Here is a 19,399-nt window from a genome sequence, read left to right as displayed (position 1 = left end):
GAGTCTCTTTAATATGTGGTCCTAAAGCAGTGAACAGTCAAATTGGAATTCATGCATCTTTTTGTTTTTAAGCATGCGTTACGTGCTTCTCTCTCATACCCACACATCTCTTGGTGCAGCTGTGCAGCTAAAGCTGCAAAAACAGCAAAAGCAAACCGCCTGTGCTTTTTTCACCTCCTGGACCTGAGCATGTACTTCAGACCAGCTGGTTACTCTGTTTTTTGTTGTTTTTAAAGAAGGCGATGTTTATACACGTATCAATGTGAGCATGTGAGACGTTTTAGGGACAGATTCATTCACATTAAACACAGATACAAATTACTTACATTTCCAAATGTGAAATCCAAATCCGATCTGAGCCAAAAATCAGATTTGAGTAATGTGGCTTGTAATGTGAACATGAGTCCTTGGGCAAGAAACCCAACACTACATTGGCTCAATTCTGTATTGGTAATAACCTTGTAAGTCACTCTGGATAAGAGTTTGTGGATAAATGCAATAAATGTAATGTAATTCTGTAAAATATATTTATCTGATTTTTTTCTATTTACAGATTGTTTTTTACAGTATTAACCTGATTTTTGTACTGAAGAAGAAAAGGGATATTTATGGAAATACATAAAATAAGTATGTTTTCCTGTCTACTGTACTTCAGCTCTAACTGCTAATAAAATAAGTTAAGCAAAAAAAATACAACAAGCAAGTAAAATTAAGCGATGAATCGCCACAGTTACGCCAACTTTACCATGTGGAAGTCAGTTTAAACTTGAACAAGTGTTTAATTTGCCCCTATATACCGTATACCTACTTCTCCTGTTCACACTGACAGAACCTGCAGTGCTGATGGTTTTATATAAGAGCCGATCAGATATAAGCCAGCAAATATCTTCATGTGGCACAGAGATCATTTAAAAGAAAGCCGTTTCTTGTATCCAAGCTGGCCCTGTCTTTAGGAACGCCCAATTTCTTCAATATAAACACATAACAGTATTTTGAGTGGAAGGACAAACAATAAGTTGAGTTTATTATTGGCAGTCAGTAAAACCACTAACTATTACGTGTGGTAGTGATACTCGAACCTTGAGACAATACTATGTGAACGAGGGGAAAATGCCTTGGCCACACGTGTTGCGACAACTTGTGACAAGTGAGCATGCATTATTCAAAAATGATACAAACAGACTGATAAAAGTGCTTCTGTTCACCAGAGAAGAGTGTGTGACACTGAGGTCAATACTGGTCATAGCAGTCATAGTCAAGTTCATACATAAAACACACAAAACGATAACTTCATATAGTGTAGTGTGGAGAATCGAACAGTTAACCACCAACCAAGCGGAACACTGGGGGAGTGAATTTTAGTGTTTTTTTCCCAACCAACTGAAACTCCTCACCTGGAAGTGACCCAATAAGGCAAAGGAAATGGGAGACACGGGAAAGTGTCCAGGAAAAGGTGGGTTAAGTCACTGTGAGAGGGCAACACAAAATGTGACTCAATATGAGAAAAGCTTAATGTAGCATAGGGGCAGTTTCCCAGACAGGGATTAAGCAGTCTTGGACGAGAAAATTTCAATTCAAAATGAGTGTGTAGTACAAAACTAGCCTTACCCACTATCTAGGAAACCCCATATTGTACTAAATGTTTTTGTCTACTGGCAAAACAACAAAAGTGTACAAAAGAATATTCTCTCCATTCAAACTCACAGTGAAGAAATAGTTTAAAATCGTGTATGTGTTCCAGTTAAACAGGGATGTCGGAATTTCTGAGCTCCAAGCAGGAAAAAGTAACTACAAAAAACCCACAAGTTGGAATTCCTATTTTAAAAACTTGGAGAGCTATCTACAAGTGTCTAATTAAATCAGTTGCACACACAGTACTGTCCAGAAATAAATGAAATAGTGAAATTGCAGAAGCTTGTGAATTGATGCCACTGCGAATGAGTGCCGTAATCAAAGCTAAAGGTGGTCCGAACAAATATTAGTGCGTGTGACCTTTTCTTTGGCCAGGCACTGTCTAATACCCATATTAAATGTGCCACAATCTGAGGTTCACCGGTTTGAATCCCAGTCATGCAGCTTTCCATCAGTAGCTGGAGTCCGAGAGAGCACAATTGGCCATGCTCTCTCTCCCCACTTCACCCCCAGCGTGATGTCAGTCTGCACAGGGTGTCTGTAAGCTGATATTTTGGGAATGCTACATCAGTATTAACTACTAGTGTTTGGGGCATTGCTAGTATGGGGGGGCTGCCTAAGAAGTAGGTTGGGTAATTAGCATCGGAAAAAAATGTAATGCAAAAAAAAAAAGTGTAATTACAACCTTTTAAAGAGCTTTATATATTAAACTTTTCTGACATTTAAATTGCAATCGATAATAAAAATATAATAAAAATATAATAAAACCACTGTTTTTAAACAAGGATATACCGGTTCATTTACTCACTAAAAAAACATGGTGGGCAATACTAAGGTCAGAAAAATGATTGTGTCAGGTCTTGAAGCATGATTCAGAAATCTGAAATCTGGTATGAATTTTCATGGAACAGCTAGCAGTGCAGGTCACATAATGAGCAATTTTTGAGTAATATTGGTTTTGAATTAAGAGATTTTTTAATTAAAGTTGTCCGTGTTTTAGAACAATTTATGCTACATTAAGCTTTTTTTCACATTGAGCATGTTACAGTGTCTCTCATACTGTATAATGAAGCCACACTGAAGTTCATTACTGGGTTTCATTTACTGACGATGGGTAAAAGCTCCCCCTTCGCCTTCATGGCTTTAATCTTGGCCTTGATGCTGTCGTCCATGGCCTGCTTACACCGGATGGCGTAGTGGGCCAGCGTCTCCTCCTTCTCGTCCCACGGAGGCAAAGCGTGGAAGACTTCAGGAGCGGCCAGGCTGAGCTCAGCGATGGCCGCCGTGCGGGAGATGGTGTTGCGGTCCACTCCGACCCGGTCGAACGCCACCTTCATGGAGACGCTCCGGCGGAATTCCTGCAGAGCCGTCATGTAGCGCGCGATCACCCCAACCACGTTCTTCACTGCAGAGGAGAGAAGGTCAGATATGGTGATTATCACAAAATGAACTAAATACATTCAATTAAATGTAAAAACTAATAAAATGTATTAATGGGCAAATAAATGTGTATGGCATTATTTTATTATTATTTATAAACACAACCTCAAAAATTGTTTGCTGAACTCATTTGTTCACTTATTAAAAAATGTATGTTCCAATTCCAATGTCTTAATATTTGTAATGATTATAAATGCGCTGCTCTTTTTTTCTCCACCAATTAGGTAAGCTTTTTATCCAATATCTCAGGTGATACATGTGAAGTCAGCCACTGCCTCTTCTTTTAAACTGCTACTGATGCAGCATTATCAAGTAGCTTTGCGCACTCTGAGGAAAGCACAGTGACTCGGTTCTGATACATCAGCTCACAGATGCCTTGAGCTGATCAACATCACCATTTGGAGTGATGTGGGGAGAGAGCGTCACATATCCACCCAGAGAGAGCAAGGCCAATTGTGCCCTCTTAGGGCTCCGGCAGCTGATGGTAAGCTGCATGACCAGGATTCAAACCAGAAATCTCCCGCTCATAGTGGCAGCCCGCTGGACATTTATCACAATTATTTCTGGGGCAAAATATTGTCCGGATCGGACTAAAGGACTAAAATTAAACATATAATATTACACAAAATGGGACAAAATGACGACTGACGGATATGACTGATTGTGACTGAACCCATCACATACTTCTGACTCGTGTGTTTTCTCCATCCCTGCTTCTCTTGGAGGAAATCTTGATGGTTCTCTGTCGTTCTAATGGATGCAGCTCCACCTCTTCGAAGGAATCAAAGAGCGCAGGGGGCTCAAAAGGAGCAGTCTCCTCTGGGAACGACCCCATCAGTTGATGGGAGGTTCCTGCTTCCATCTGATTAGAGGGATGACCTCTTCTCTTTTCTGCAAAGACACAAAAAAGACAGATTTTAATGGTTATATGCTGCAGGGTCATTATCGCAATAAAACACTATGCTGTTTTATCCTCATGCTGGTTCTTCCCTCTTTGGTTTTGCCAAAATTACAATATTTTCCTGCGAATATTAGGCAGTATAAAATGAAATGAATGCAAATGAATTAATTTACTGTGTAGCCTTCTTGCTGATTGGTGCAACACTTGCTCTCTGTTCGTTTATTGGTTATGTGAGTTCTGTTGCAGTGTGAAGGTGCAGGCGTTTACCTGGCCGGAGCTGGTCCTGCAGGAATTCACAGATGAGCTCAGCCTTTTTGGTGAGTTCCTGCTGCAGCAGCTCTTTATCCTGTTTGAGGCTGCTGATGGTTTCACCCAACATCAAACTCTTAGACCTTTCAGCCTGGAGAAGAGTCTTCAGCTTCTCGATCTCATATAACACCGGAGACACTGCATAAAAAAAAATATAAAGAATGCAGAAATATAATATTAATCATGTTATTGACTTATCATACAGTTTTCTAGGCTAGGAGAACCTGTCTTTCGAAAAAAAAAAAAAAATGTTTTTGTATTTCAGTCCTAATGTCTGAACATTCTTAAGAATTATGATATTATAATTGCTCTTTAAAAGGATGTAATTGCATTAATATGCTATTGTATTATTACTCCTATACTACTACATCAATGGCATCAAATGGTAATAAAATTATTAGTATCATTATTATTTACTATTATATCTTGTACAAAATACCATCCAAACAAAATATTTATCTTGACGATTGTCTTGAGAGGATTCTAGACACTAGTGCTGTGTACTGGAAAGAACTTAACAATACAGGCCTTACGTTTTAATATATTGTGATACTATAAGCAAATAAATATATTGCAATTGCAAATATATAATTTTTTTACGCATATTAATTATGCCACATAGTTTGAGCCCAATGTCTGAACTCCACACCTACGACTCCGTTGGTCGGTGTGTCCTGCAATTTAGGGAAAAAAAAGGTTCCTCTATCCAATTTATTATGCATTCTTTATTCCTGCATTTCACATTGACTTTATATTCCCTCAAACATGTACTAAAAGTATATACTAGTATTTTAATTGACAACACTATTATAAATATACACATTCATTCTTTTATTTATACTTAAATATACTCTATAAAAACATGCGTCTAAGGAAGAACAAGTACGATTAATCGTAGTTAATTATAGAATAGTGTTGTGAATAATTTTTTTTAATCAACTGACACCATTAATAAAAACAGTATCATGTTTATAAAACCTGAGTATAAAAAAAAAGTTTACTTTTTACCCTATTAGAACAATGGGATCTAAAGGCAGCAACACTGCCCTCTAGTGGGAGTGGTTTAAAAACATAATCAATCTTCTCAATAAAACTCATCTAAACTAATAACTTAAAAAACAAAAAAATGTTTTTGAGAATCAATACAGGTTTGATTACAGGACCAAATATCAAAATATGATACATCTTTATTTTACACGTGTGACTGCTCTAGAAGACCCTGTTCTACTGGTGCTGTTTTTACAGATATTATTATTATAACTAGATACTGAAGCATTGCTGTGAGGGTTTGGCTGCATTCAGTGACTGCAAAAATCTGTTAAAAATCCTTCTTTGGATAGTAGAGCCAGTTACTCTAATAAAAACGAACAAACAGAAAGAAAAGACTGTTAATTCCCATGATTTTAGAAGAAACAATGAATGAGCAGGTATCCCAATATTCTTGTCCGACAGTCTGACAGAAGAACCAGTGTATGAGAGAAGTAGGTACAGTATGTTTACCACACGTTTTCTAAATGAGCACACAAACCATACATAATTGTTCTATAATATTTTTATTACAATCCTTGTTAGAAAATAACAAATTAGACCACTCATGATGCATCAAATATAAAAACCAACTATTTACACATTGAGATCGAATAGAGATTGCAGTACGGACAAAGTTCACTCTTTTTCATAAATCGGATAAAAGTGTCATTTTTTTTATTCACAGAATCTGCAATACTGGACTGTTAGTATACCACAGTCTTGAGGATTCAGTCTTTTCAGATGTACTCACCACTTTCAGAGCAAATGATATATATATATATATACACACCCATGTATGTACAGCTAAAAATGGGTAACTTACGCAGTGGACAACAGTTTATGATCTGACCCGGCTATGCAATTCACACTGGAGTAGAGTTCACACAATGTACCGAAATCGTTCAAAGCTTTAAAAGTCTGTAAGAGGGTTTATCTAAAACAGAAATAAATAACAGCAAAAATGAACCCAACCAGTCCACTCTAGACAGGATGCTGCAGGACGAACCCTGGTTATTTTAGAAGGGGTATCCAACCCTATTCCTGGAGAGCTACTGTTCTGCAGCTTACACCTCCATCCCAAATCTAAGGATACACGTTCACACAGCAGGAATGAGCGGCACAATTTCTGCCATGTGACACACACTACTGGCTGCTTGCTGCTAAATTTCTTTCAGAAATCAGTAAAGTCTAAAAAATAAAGAAAAAATTTACGTCAAGGGAAATGATAAAATGCAGCGAGATGTGAAAATGGATGACAGCAGTCAGTAAGGGTTTCTATGACAAAATACTGAGTTGGATATTAATTGGCAGAACACAGGCACAGAATATGGCTGCAGCTTCCAAGTAAAAATCTTAAAATCTATTCAGATGGAATTAGTTTCTCAGGGGGTACTAGGGTAATTCTCTCTTTTATGGAGGGTCCCATGATTTAATTACCATGTGGAATGACTGTATATGTATTTTTCTCAGACGTCTTTTAAAAAAAATTACAGGCTGAATTACCTACTGTTTTTGGCTGAACTCTGGTCCTCAGGTAATTATAATCCAGTCTGGATCCACATCTCTGAGTTCCGTCCCTCCGCGTTTAATAAAATAGCTATTTGTCCACTGCCGCGCCCCGTAATTGCACTTTGGGTGCATGTTTCCACAGAGATCCACATAAACACAACAGCGAGTAAAAATGGAGAAGCTACTGAATATGATGTCATGTGACCAAGAGTCCAGATGCAGGAGTTTTATCACTGAGTAGAAGTGTGATTTTTTTTTTTACAGATGTCCCCCTGAGAAACTAATTCTAATGTCCGGACAGGGCTTAAGAACAATATAATAAAACCAAACCAAATTTGTGGCCATAGTCTTTACAACAAGCTGAAACGCTGTATATTCTCTCTCTCTGTAATTCTGGAAAGATGCAACCGAAACTTCACTTGAAGCGTTTTAAAGGACGTGAACTGTTCAAGCAAATTCAAATGTCAGATTTGAGACACTTTTACCCGCTCAGTGAATGTAGCCTAACACCCCATTTAACTCATCAAGCACTCCTGGAGGCAGTAAACAGATGAAACAGGTGGGGTTGATTAGTAGTTGGAGCTAAAGTCTACTGGATAAGTTGGAGACCACTGCTTTTCATTGCCATAGTAAAGCACAATGCAGACTTAGAGCTAGGCCTTTTGGTTAAAATGTATAAATCTCAAACACAGTCAGTGATCAGTGCTAAAGTTTATCTCGATGATCACACACTCTATGTATGTGACTTGTTTTAGAATAAAAAATTGCCAAAACTGCCCTTTCTAAAATGTCTGTGAAATTTAAAATTAACAATTCATCTTGTTATGAATTTATCAGTGTGTACATATTTTCAGAGGAACCACAGTTTGACTGAAAATTCAAAATTTAATAGCTAAATTTAGAAAATATTCAACTGACACTGCAAATTTACACCACTTAAAATATTTTCCAATACCAAAATAGCTTAAAAACATGAATTAAATTCACACTTCAAATATAAGGGGTCACAATTAGCCAAAACAGTCTTTACTAAATGGAATAAGCTATGCAGGCACTGCATGGGAACTAGTGTGTCCAAAATGTTCACTGCAGTAAGGTTGAATTTGTTGAGGTTATATAAACTCAAAATCCTTAACAAGAAAAGAATTTAAATTTATCAAAAGAATAGAAATAAAAGAAAATCTTGAATAGAACAAACACGCCCAGACCTAATTCTGATTTACTGAAAACGAAACCAGTCTAGGAAAGTCTAAGAAATTAAAACACACAGGGTTACCATCAACCTAAATTAATTGGCCAATTTATCATAAACACCCATCATATAGATGCGCGTGTACCTTTTCCATCAGTAAAAAATATTGAGCAGTAACCAGATATTAAGTGTGTGTGTGCACTGAATGTGTTGTGCTAAAATGTGTGTCCCGGTATTTCTGCAGTGGAAAAAGCCTAATGTGTATTCCACATTTACAGTTCTTTATGTCTGCATCGGTCACCTGATAAACTAATGGTGGAAGATCTGAACACACCAGTTTCAAAGTGAAATTCAAATATTTGTCTTCAAATCAAATCGTCTTCAAAACTCATAAAACTCAGGAAATGAGGATCTGGGCTCTGACCAGTGGCCAAGAAAATAAAGTGAGTACGCTGTTTGGTTCTTGTGCATTTACAGAATATGAGCAGTAAATAACACTGATCACACGAGTACGATGGAGAGATGGGACTGAACCGAGTGAAGGTCCTTCGGATGTTTGGTTTCACATATAAGAAGGCCCGGATTTCTGTGGACTGTGGAACAGGTAGGGCTCCTGTGCCAGCCTTTTCCTCTGACCAATTCTTAATCTGCACTTGTTGATACAGGCTTTCTTCAGCTTGGCTGATTCCACAGGTGTCCATCCATCCAAACTGGAGCAATGCAGCACATACGCTGAAAAAATAAATTAAATTAATGTTTATTACAAACTGTTTCAGTGACCAAAGTATCATTATTTGTAACATGGGCGGAGCAAAGTAACAAAAAAACAATAGTTTCAGGGTATCTGCAGGTATGGATCAATTAAGGCAATTTTCAAATGAACACCAATCAAACAAACAATATTAAGTTCACAGATTTTATATTAAGCTTATGTTTGCTGTATTTTCTGAGAAGTGTTTTACATTAAATTTACATTTATTCATACATTTTTTATTTATTTATTAATTTATATATATATATATATATATATATATATATATATATATATATATATATATATATATATATATATATATGTGTGTGTGTGTGTGTGTGTGTGTGTGTGTATGTATGTATATATATATATATAATATATGTGTATATTATATATATATAAATAATTATTTCTGAAAGAGTACAAATATGTGGATTTTAATTGCACCATGGATCCTTTTGTCTAAACAATAAACAGTTTTGTTTTTACTTCCACCCACACAAAGCGTAATCTCACTTCGATTATTTTTTCTTTGCTAGTCCTCTTATCCAGATTGCCTTTCTCCGTTTACCACTCTATTGTTATTTCTGATCATGCACCTCTTTCTGTAAATATTACATTCTCAAATTACCCAAGATAATTTTATGTCAACTGTATTACGATAATATATGAGCATTATAATGCAATTATACTCTTTTGAAGAGTGACTTTTTTATTATTATTTAGAATACTCAGTCATTGGAAAAAACTGACAAACATCCTGAAGGATTAAGTATCTGCAGATACCCTAATTGTTCCATAAAAAACTACTCACCTATAATTCCATCAACAGTTCTTCGATCTAGTATTTTCTTCCCATCTGGCACCTTCCCCCTCTTTCCAAAAGCCACAGCTCCTATAAGATCTTCCTCACTGAAGAAGTGTTCAAACAGCAGGTGAAAGAGCCTCATGCTGTCCTGTCTGGACTCCTGGTGTATGGTGGTCAGTCTGGACGTGGGGAGGTAAAGTCCACAGCCCGGAAAAAGCTCCTGCACCCCAACCCTCGGAGGGCTGACCTCAGGAACACGGGTTCTCTCGTGAATCACGAGAACCCTGGAAATTACCGCCTGCAGGTTCTGTAATGTTATAGGATCTGCAAGGAAAAGAATAGAAAAATCATTTAGCTGCAGTGTCAAAAAAATTCAATTGACAACATTGACATGGACAAAATGTAAAAAAAAAAAAAAATAAATGTAAATTTTAGTAAATTATTTTAGTAAATTATTTAATTTTTATTTTTTATTTCAACACTATGAAGGTCAAATTTAATTAATTTGTCAAATAAATTTAAACTGACAAATGCTGTCATAGGTAAAAATGTATCAATTTAGCATCAGCATAATCTGTCAAATTTAACATCATTGGCATAATTTGCTAAAATGTATATAAACTGTTTACTAACTACCGAATTTGTATATTGTAAATGAAAATACTGCAATGGGAAACATGTGTTGAACATTTTAAGTAACAATAGAATAGGGAAAATCTGTTCAACTTAATTCAACAATCCACTATATTGTATTTTATATATCATGTATTACAAATATTATATGATATATTTTATTAAAAGAATTATACTACAACGTCATGTCATTAGCATAATTTACTCTTATTCTCTGAGCAGCCCTCCTTAATCTAAAATTTGATTGGGCACTGTGTTTACATTGTTAAAACAGAACAGTCGAGAACTGTTTTCCTGTATCAGGTACAGGTTCAAATCTCACCGATAGTTGTGATGAAATCCTCCAGCTCTTTTCTCTCTTCAGCCGGTCGCTCAGCATTTGGGGAAAACTCGGATGCAGAAGGCCAGTAGTGCTCCTCTGAATTCATAGTAGATGGTGCAAGGCAGCCTGTAACACACCCAGTGAGCAAGTTTAACACCAATCTGCCTCACTTCCAGGGCTGACAGAATTTCATGGAAATTAAACTGTTATTAATATTTTACACTTTATATTATATTAATATTAATACACTTTTTTTTTAATGCAGCAGTTTGACTGCAAGAGTTCCCCACCCTCATAGTTACACACCCTTACCGACTACTTACTGAATAATATGTCTTAAGGTTGATCATAAATGTAAAGGTTAAGGGGTTAAATTAAACATCAGGCAGTTACAATGACATACAAGAGAGTTTCTTCAGCCCTGTTTTAATTTCTGACCAACATAAACCAATGCAATAGCCACACCGTGTCCCTGTTAGTAGAGGACTGCTACAAATCGCAAACAGAAACGGCGCATTAAGAACCTCGGCCGGTCGACAGAGTGTTAAAAACAAAACAGAAAAAGCAATTTCAACAAAGAAACTGGAATTGTTTTATTTGCAATTATGCAAAGTCCTCCAAATTCATTTGCCTCATTCAAGGACATGCACCTGAAATACAAAATTATGATGTTCCATGTTAGCTAAAATAATAACAAAAGAATTAACAACTTGATGGTAATACAGTGAAGATGTAACATAAAATTCTTGCACAAATAACTAACCATGGAAGGCATTCACAACGTTTTTTCCGTCTTCTTTTCAAGACCACCTGAAAATATGACCAAAAAATATATTTTATCCACACGAAGCATCAGAAAGTTTTTCTCAAATATTTCTTCCATGCAAATAAAATAATATATTTTATTCATTATATGCATTACACAAACGGTGAGATTGTCTCTTGGTATAAAGAGAAATTGCGTAAAATACACTCACCTTGTGTTATTTTGATTGGGTAATTTCAAATATCCACAGAACATCTTGAGAAAAAAGGTTTTTGGAGTATGAAGGGAGCAGGAAGGAGTCCAGTCTTTTTAAAATTAACCGCAGATAAATTAAGCTTCGCATCCAAGCAGGATAAACATGTTCGTATTCCGTGATACATGGAGTTACAGACGCTTTTAACTATATTTTAACGAGACAATCAGACTTACATGACAATCATAATTGTTTTTTTATCTGTTACTTTTTCCACAATTTGATTGCAGAACTGTCTCCTGTAGGTTAGGGTTATAACTTAAAATATTTTGTTTTGAAATGTTTTGTTTAAAACAAAATATAGAAACAACATCCTCAGTGCAGCAGTGACACTGAGGTGTTTAAAAACTCCAGCAGCACTGCTCTATCTGATCCACTCACTGTACCAGCACAACAAACACTAACACCTCATACACCATCACCATGCTAATCAGTGCTTAACACTGCAGTGATAAGAATAATTACCCACCACCCAAATAATAATACTATCTGCTCTGTGGTGGACTCTCTTCTGTGCGTCCTGACCTTTGAAGGAATGAGGATAATATTAACCTATTCAGAAAAAAAACAGTCTAAAATTACAGAACTATAAAGTTTTTATATATGATCAGCGGAGCTAATGAAACTGATAATGGTGTAGTCATAATGTTATGGCTGACCTGTGTATAGAATATATATATAATATAAAAAAAATCCAAAATTTTGATTTTACCAGAGGTCAAGTATTCAACATTCAGAGATATTAATAATGAATTGTGTGAATCCAAAATGAAAAGAAAATAAACAACATTAGGCAGATACAAAAACTGGGGAATTTTCCAGCAAAGAAATGTACATTTTAAATTTGATACTGCATGTCTTGCTTATTTGCACATGCACATTGGGATAACAATGCTGAAATAATATATTTTGCAGTCCAGATTGACAGAGGGACACATCCAGCCTTCTGAAATGTGCGCATGTGATCATTTGTTTTCACATAAGCAGACACGCACGCTACCCAACTTATGATTTGATTGCCATGAGCTTATCCATTTGATTGCCATGTAACACATTCAGCAGAGGCATTATGAATAGATTGGTTTGTTTTACAGATTGCTGCTGTTAAATTGTAACGTGCAAAGGTCAGAAAATCCCATGCCTGCCTGGAGAGACCACCAGTAGTTACTACTATTGTATTCTGACAATTACTATTATTAATTATGAAGTTAATAATAAAGCAGGCTGGTTGTTGATAGATTACTCAATGTGTTATTCCAAGTAAAATCCCTGCATTTGAACCCATTAAGCATGATTTTCAGATTTTACAGATTCTCATTTCAACATTTTTCATGTCTGCATGTTTTTCCACTTTCTCCGTTCACGTGAAGGATAACTGCTCAGTCCTAACTAGTGGGTGGGAACTGGAAATAACTCAAATTGAGGTGGGGAAGCTCTCCTACCCCACAGTTTCTTTCCTAAGGGGTTTGAGAGAAAGTACAATAAAGCATGACAGCCTACTTAAGTATTAAATAGCTTAAAAAATATAAGCAAAATATGGTATCGTGCCAAAATCAGATTTAGGAACCTAAAACAATGATAAAATGTAAACGTTCTGAATAAGTGTAGAAATGTAAAGAAAACAATAAGTGTGAGCACTGTGCCCTGGACAATAAATAAAAATCTCTTCCTGACATGTCTACAGAAAAATAAAACGAATATCTTAAATTGCAATTGGTGGGGCTGGGCAACATGGTCAAAAAATATTGTATCACAATTTTCAACGACATCTTCAGGACAGATCAGATTTAGAACAATATTTTTTTAAAGGAATACGCCAGTGGAGGCAAATACATAAAACTGCTATCCAAATTCTGTCCAATACATTTAGCACAATAATTCCCCTTAAGAATTGTAATCATCTGATCTACATGCAGTAGATCAGTGTCCTTTAGGTTAACAACAATATGGTCAGAAAAGTACAGTATATTGTCTCAGATAATTATAAGATTTATTGCAATATAATAAAATATTGTCATACTGCCCAGGCCTTATATTTTCCACTTGAAATGTGTTGTACTTGTTTTGATTGGTTTGGCTATATTTTCTGTTTGTTTATTTTCCAAACACCCCCTCTGCGCCTTTAATGTACCAGTAAATACAGTGTGTAAACCTGTTTTGAGAAAGAAATGTATTATAATTATCTGTAGTTATCTATGTTACCATCTATAATTATCATCTGTAATTAATATATGAGGTGCATTAAGACTTTACCTGTGCCTTCTCCTTTAGCATCTTCTCCGAGAGCCTGTTCTCCTAGAATGTCCATCTCTGTGTTAACTGTGCCGGATGCATCTCCAAAGGCTACGTCAATGTCTCCGTTGGGTAGACCTTCGAACATGTCGCTCTTTCCAGGTCGGTTTGAGGCTGCTGCACTGTGACTGGCCATTGGGGTAGAGTTTATGTGCGTTCTGCTGTGGGAACTGCTTCCAGAGGTGCGTGTGGGTTTGGAGACTGATGGCGAGGCGTTATTTAGTGGTGATAAAGATATACCTCCTGATTCCCCGTCCATGTCGGAGGACCGCTGATGTGCTGATGATCTAGATGAGGGTCTAGTCTGAGAATTGGGCTTGGGTAACTGGGGCACCCCACTACTTGTATGAGGACCCTGTGAGCCACCAGGAATTTGGGAGTTAGCCACAGTGTAATAGTCTTCAGCCCTCTCTTGCTTGATCTTCTTCGCTTCTGGGTCTGTAGTGTCTTCTGGCCCGTTGGGGCCTCGTTTTCTTTGAGCAACCCTTGGCTCGGAGTCTCCCTCTTCGTCTGTGGCAGAAGACTCGCAAACAATGTCGAACAAGTGGTTGTTGTACTCATCTGTGTTGTCGTCTATTTCGGATGGCTCGCTACAGTTGGAGAAGTCGCAGGAGTCGCGGGTTTGGTTGGAGTCACCGCCTTTGTTCTTGCCCGCACTGCTCAGGAACCTTTCTGCCTGGCTGCTCTGCATGGATGAGGCTCCCTGTATGAGGGCATTCGAGCTGATACCCCGGCTGCTGCTCGGGTAGCATGGTCGCTCCTTGTGGGCTGTTTTACAGGAGCTCATTAAGGGCCAGTGGTACGCATGGCCAGCACTGCAACCCCAGAGCGCAGTCAGGTTTCCGTGGGCACCTTCAGTAAGCAGGTGCTTCAGGTTAGGGATGAGTGTGCAGATCGTCCCATGGCTGTGGGCCCACTTCACTAGTTTCGATAGGCTCTCCGTGGAGGTGTGCAAACAGTCGTCCATGATGAGCGTCGCCTCCTGAGAAGATACAAAATAAGGTTAAAATCTTTGTTGACTATTAAAAACGTATTATATTCCTTTTCCAATGTATTACATAATCATTTAGGGATTTGTTGCTGCTCCTATGGCTTATGAACTACAGCACAAAAAGCTATGCAAGTAAAGTGCAAGGGCTTGGAACCTCCCCTTAGTATGGCCAGCACATGTATGTTCAACTCAATGTAAACTTGTATACAAAGGTCTAGTAGAGAGGGGTCTGTGTGCAACAGGGGCTTCACAGTGCACATGCACTACCGAGCCCCAGAAATGCGCTCTCAAGCCCCAAGTTGTTGCATTGTGGGTGGACTGATTGTTAGGTAAACCCATGAATAGTAAATGTTTTAAGCTTTATTGTCTATGTTTTGTCTTACTGTTACGCTGTAGATAGCTAGTTAGCTTGATTAGCAGTTAGGTAAGCTAGTTAGCCAACCTAACCAGTTAGCTTCTTACTACTTTTATAACTGACATGTCGCAATTTAGCAATAAAATGTGCTTAATGCTAGCTAGCTAGCTACTCATAGAAGCTAAAACAATCTACCTGAAACGTTGATACATTTACATTTAATAAGTAGTTAGCTACTTGGCTAAAGTGATATCAGCATTCAATTTACCCACATGTTCATACTGATTTCTTCTATGACTGAACACACCCAGTTTCATTGGCCACTGAAGGTTTGGGGCTTGAGATTGCATTTCTGGGGCTTGGAGGTGCATGTGCACTGTGAAGCCCCTGTTGCACACAGACAGTCTTGCTAGTAGACCCGTTTAAATTTTGGTTGTATATACACCAGAATTTAGACTCATGTCAAGTAAGAAAATCAAAGGATTATCAAATAGCACTTCTGAAATCTTGAAGAACCCCATAATAGTATTCAATATATATGTTTCAAGTAATAGAATTTGAATTAAAGGGAAGGGGAGTTTGAAATTCTATATAACGTTAAAATTAAAGTGTTATAACACGCCATTAAATTCGTTCTCATGTTTTCAAAGTCTATGTTTCAGGTCATGTTACTGTATCATTCTGAAGTAATGGGAAATCTGATGGAGTAACCGGTTATATTCAGTATATTCAGGTAGTCAGCTGACCTAATTCTTTAAGCAAATACATTTTCGATTATAGACTAATCACTGCATCCCTAATTATTAGTGTCATGACATTCTGGATTACTGACTTCTGTTGCACAAATTCTTGTATTTATATTTCTATATATTTAATATCTCAGGGGTGTGCCATATCATATCGTACACAATAATAAACTTAAATATTCATTTTGTTGTAGTAGTGGATTATTGAATTTTAGTTTCAATTCAGTGTTCACAGTATCGTTATCGCGAAAATACCATGAAATATTATATTATTATTTTAGGGCCATTTAGGGCCACCCCTAAAATCTTGTATCTATTTAACAATGTTTTTGAAGGGGGGGCTCATAAATACGATTTAATCAGTTATCTTTTGAGGAATCTATCTGGATAGGAAAAGACAAAAACAGAACAAACTCTTCAACAAGTTCATGCTCATCAGCTCATGTGCATTGTGTTTTTAATTGGCTAGCCAGCACTTCACCTCCATGCTCTAACATAGCTATATTCATATTCAGAAAGCTGTGTTGGTTTACTGAGCTAAGATAAGCTAACAGGGATTGTACAGCTATTTACATTAAACGTATTTACCTATTTAAGTTAGGTGTTTAATCAAGAGTAAAGCACGTCTGGCTTTTCTCATAGCAACATATGAAGCTAGATAACCTAGCTTAGGTCAGCGAATGAGGAACCGATAGGAAAGCAAAAGCGGAACTTTAGCATCAGTCTGTCCTATGAATAGCTTAGCTTAGTTAGCTAAAGCATAGACCCAGACTACTCACTAACAATAACTATCTATACAGTATTATAGATAACATATACGAGAATATATCTGTACTATCTGTATGTCAATTTAGGTTTTGTCTACCGTTAAATAAATAACGCCAGCTAGCCTGGCTAAGCTAAGTATCTAACTAGTTAGCTGAGGTGCTAACCGTTAGCCACACAGCTAAGCTAACGCTAGCTAACAAAACAAAGAACCGCATCTCGAGCCCCTCCAGCTCTGTTACCTTCGCACAGGAGATTCCACAGGAATAAAAGCTCACATAAGGGATTTTTTTTTAGGTTTTCTTCAGTACTAAACACATCCAGTCGCCCACCGCTGCTGTTCCTGAAAACCACAGTGCTTTATTTTCCAAAAAGATGGATTCTCTTTCTTTATTCAGGGACTTTTAGAAAGAAAGGCTTTACTGGACGTCATGTCCTCCTCTTACGTGTCACTGTGAAACTTGAATGGGGTGCTGATTTTATTCTGTGAATAATATATACACTGATATATTTAGATTTTTCACAACAATAAAACAAAAAAAAAGTTTTATATCTTTTTTTAATGGACTTTGCTTTACTATTAAAAACCTTCAGTATGGTCAACAATGAGAAAAGTTAAAAAATCATGATTTATATATTTAATACACTAATATATTTTGATTTTTCATAACAATACAACAATTAAAAAGTTTAATATATTTTTAATGGGCTTTGTCTCACTATTGCATACTCTCAGAATGGTTAATAATAAGAAAAGTAAAAAAAAAAAAAAAAAAAAAAAAAAAAAAAATATATATATATATATATATATATATATATATATATATATATATATATATATATATATATATATAAATTATAAATCATGCCATAAAGGTTATCATGCCAATAAAACAAAACATCACTAATTAGTGCTCCTTTTCTTACAATTCCACAGAGAACCAATATGGAAAAGATACCTGAGAGATTCACCTGAAAACTGTAGTGTCTCAGCTCATTAGTGTTTAGCTAATTAGAGTTCAGCTCATTAGACTTGAGTGAACACAGTAATTATGATCATAAAAAAATGTGATGGCAGGACTGTGGGGATTATCTTTAGTCAGAAGAAGATGACACCATGATGAAAGTCATTAATAAATATAAATTCAAATCAAATCAAATATATTTGTATAGGGCTTTTTACAACTCATGCGGTCACAAAGCAACTTTACAGAAAAGTGATCACAGAACAGAGAATTAGACAAAACATCGAAAATTAACACTGAACACCAAACTTAACAAGTTAGTTTTTAATCTAGACTTAAAGATTGAAACAGGTTCTGAGTCTTGAATATATTTGGAAAGGTCGTGGTTCATAATAGGAGATGAGGTCTTGCAAATACTCTATGATAAGGCCAAGATTATTAGCTGCTGAACCGTTTTTGACAGAGAAGTCGAACAGAGTCCGAGTCTGATTATTTATTTGTAGCAGCTTTGGGGCCTAATAGAAGAACTTCTATTTTATTACTATTTAAAAGAAGAAAGTTGTTTGACATCTATGATTTCAAACTTTTACACATTTCTCGATTTTCTTTATTCTCAGTTTGTCATCAGGTTTGGCTGATATGAAGAGCTGCGTGTTATCTGCTTAATGTAAAATTAGCATCATGTTTTCTAATGACTTTGCCCAGTGGGAGCATGTATGATATAAATAATAGAACCTTGTGTAATTCCATATTTTACCTTAGCAGACATCCCAAGTTGCAAAAGTTGATTTCAGGGAGGTTCTCGTTCTGAATTCCGGTTGATTATTTGTGACTCGCGGGCATCAGGGAGCCACTACCGAAATTCGGGAGACTCCCACAGCTTCAGGGAGACTTGGTTTGTCAGCCTTAGTTTAAATGGAATGTTTATAATTTACTCTCACAAGCTGATATCGATAAAGCAGTTCCAGTTACAACGACCATGTTCACTAATCTTTCTAGAAGGATAGTATGATCTATTGTATCAAAGGCTGCGCTCAGATCGAGAAGTACCAGTAGGGAAACACAGCCTTTGGTCGGCGGCAAGCAGCAGATCGTTTGGTATTTTAATTAAAGCTGTCTCTGTGCTATGATGAGGCCTAAATCCAGATTGGAATTTTTCATAGATTTTTTTTTTTTTTGCAGGTAAGAGCAAAGCATTTACAGTGGTTTATTTATATCTGGTAGTACCTGTTTTAGTAACTTTATAAGAGAAGAGACACTATATTGCCAAACGTATTCGCTCATTTGTCTTCACAAGCATATTACCTTGAGTGACACTTCATTCTTTATCCTTAAGGTCCACCATTTACAGCTATAACAGCTTTAATTCATTTGGGAAAGCTTTCCACAAGGTTTAGTGTGTTTATGGGAATTTTCAACCATTCTTCCAGAAGCTTATTTGTGAGGTCAGACACTGATGTTGGACAAGAAGGTCTGGCTCACAGTCTCCACTCTAATTCATCCCAAAGGTTGAGGTCAGGACTCTCCATAAGATTCAGATTTCTCCTTTACATTTAGCCAGTTTATATTAAATGTCTTTGGCGTAGGTCAGAAGGTATTAATAAACTATTAAAAAGGTATTAATAAGCTCATTAATAGCTCATTAAGAGAAAATGTATGTATGCGCGAGTTCCCATATTCCCACTTCTTCCCCCAACGGAACAATAATAATTCTATTAACAGAGTTGAAGAATAGAG

At 36.6% G+C, this 19,399-nt stretch overlaps 1 protein-coding gene across 2 annotated transcripts; it reads right to left on the bottom strand.

Annotated features, from left to right (window-relative positions):
* Window positions 1-990: 990 nt before the first annotated feature.
* Window positions 991-17,137, bottom strand: LOC103037213 (uncharacterized protein KIAA1958). Of its 2 annotated transcripts, none has more exons than XM_022681192.2 (5): window positions 16,940-17,137; window positions 13,802-14,822; window positions 4,241-4,420; window positions 3,757-3,963; window positions 991-3,037 (listed from the first exon to the last, which is right to left on the bottom strand). In XM_022681192.2, the coding sequence occupies exons 2-5, from the start codon at window positions 14,805-14,807 to the stop codon at window positions 2,730-2,732; spliced, it is 1,701 nt and encodes a 566-aa protein (XP_022536913.1). In that variant the 5' UTR covers window positions 14,808-14,822; window positions 16,940-17,137; the 3' UTR covers window positions 991-2,729. The 2 variants fall into 2 exon arrangements, with proteins under 2 accessions (XP_022536913.1, XP_022536914.1); XM_022681193.2 differs by lacking the exons at window positions 991-3,037; window positions 3,757-3,963; window positions 4,241-4,420 and adding exons at window positions 5,820-8,744; window positions 9,581-9,898; window positions 10,530-10,655 and having other exon boundaries at window positions 16,940-17,134.
* Window positions 17,138-19,399: the final 2,262 nt, after the last annotated feature.

The sequence above is a fragment of the Astyanax mexicanus genome, chromosome 20 (assembly GCF_023375975.1).
Source record: "Astyanax mexicanus isolate ESR-SI-001 chromosome 20, AstMex3_surface, whole genome shotgun sequence".
Taxonomy (NCBI): domain Eukaryota; kingdom Metazoa; phylum Chordata; class Actinopteri; order Characiformes; family Acestrorhamphidae; genus Astyanax; species Astyanax mexicanus.
Note: the sequence above shows the minus strand (reverse complement) of the source record. Positions and strands in the feature narration are given on the sequence as shown.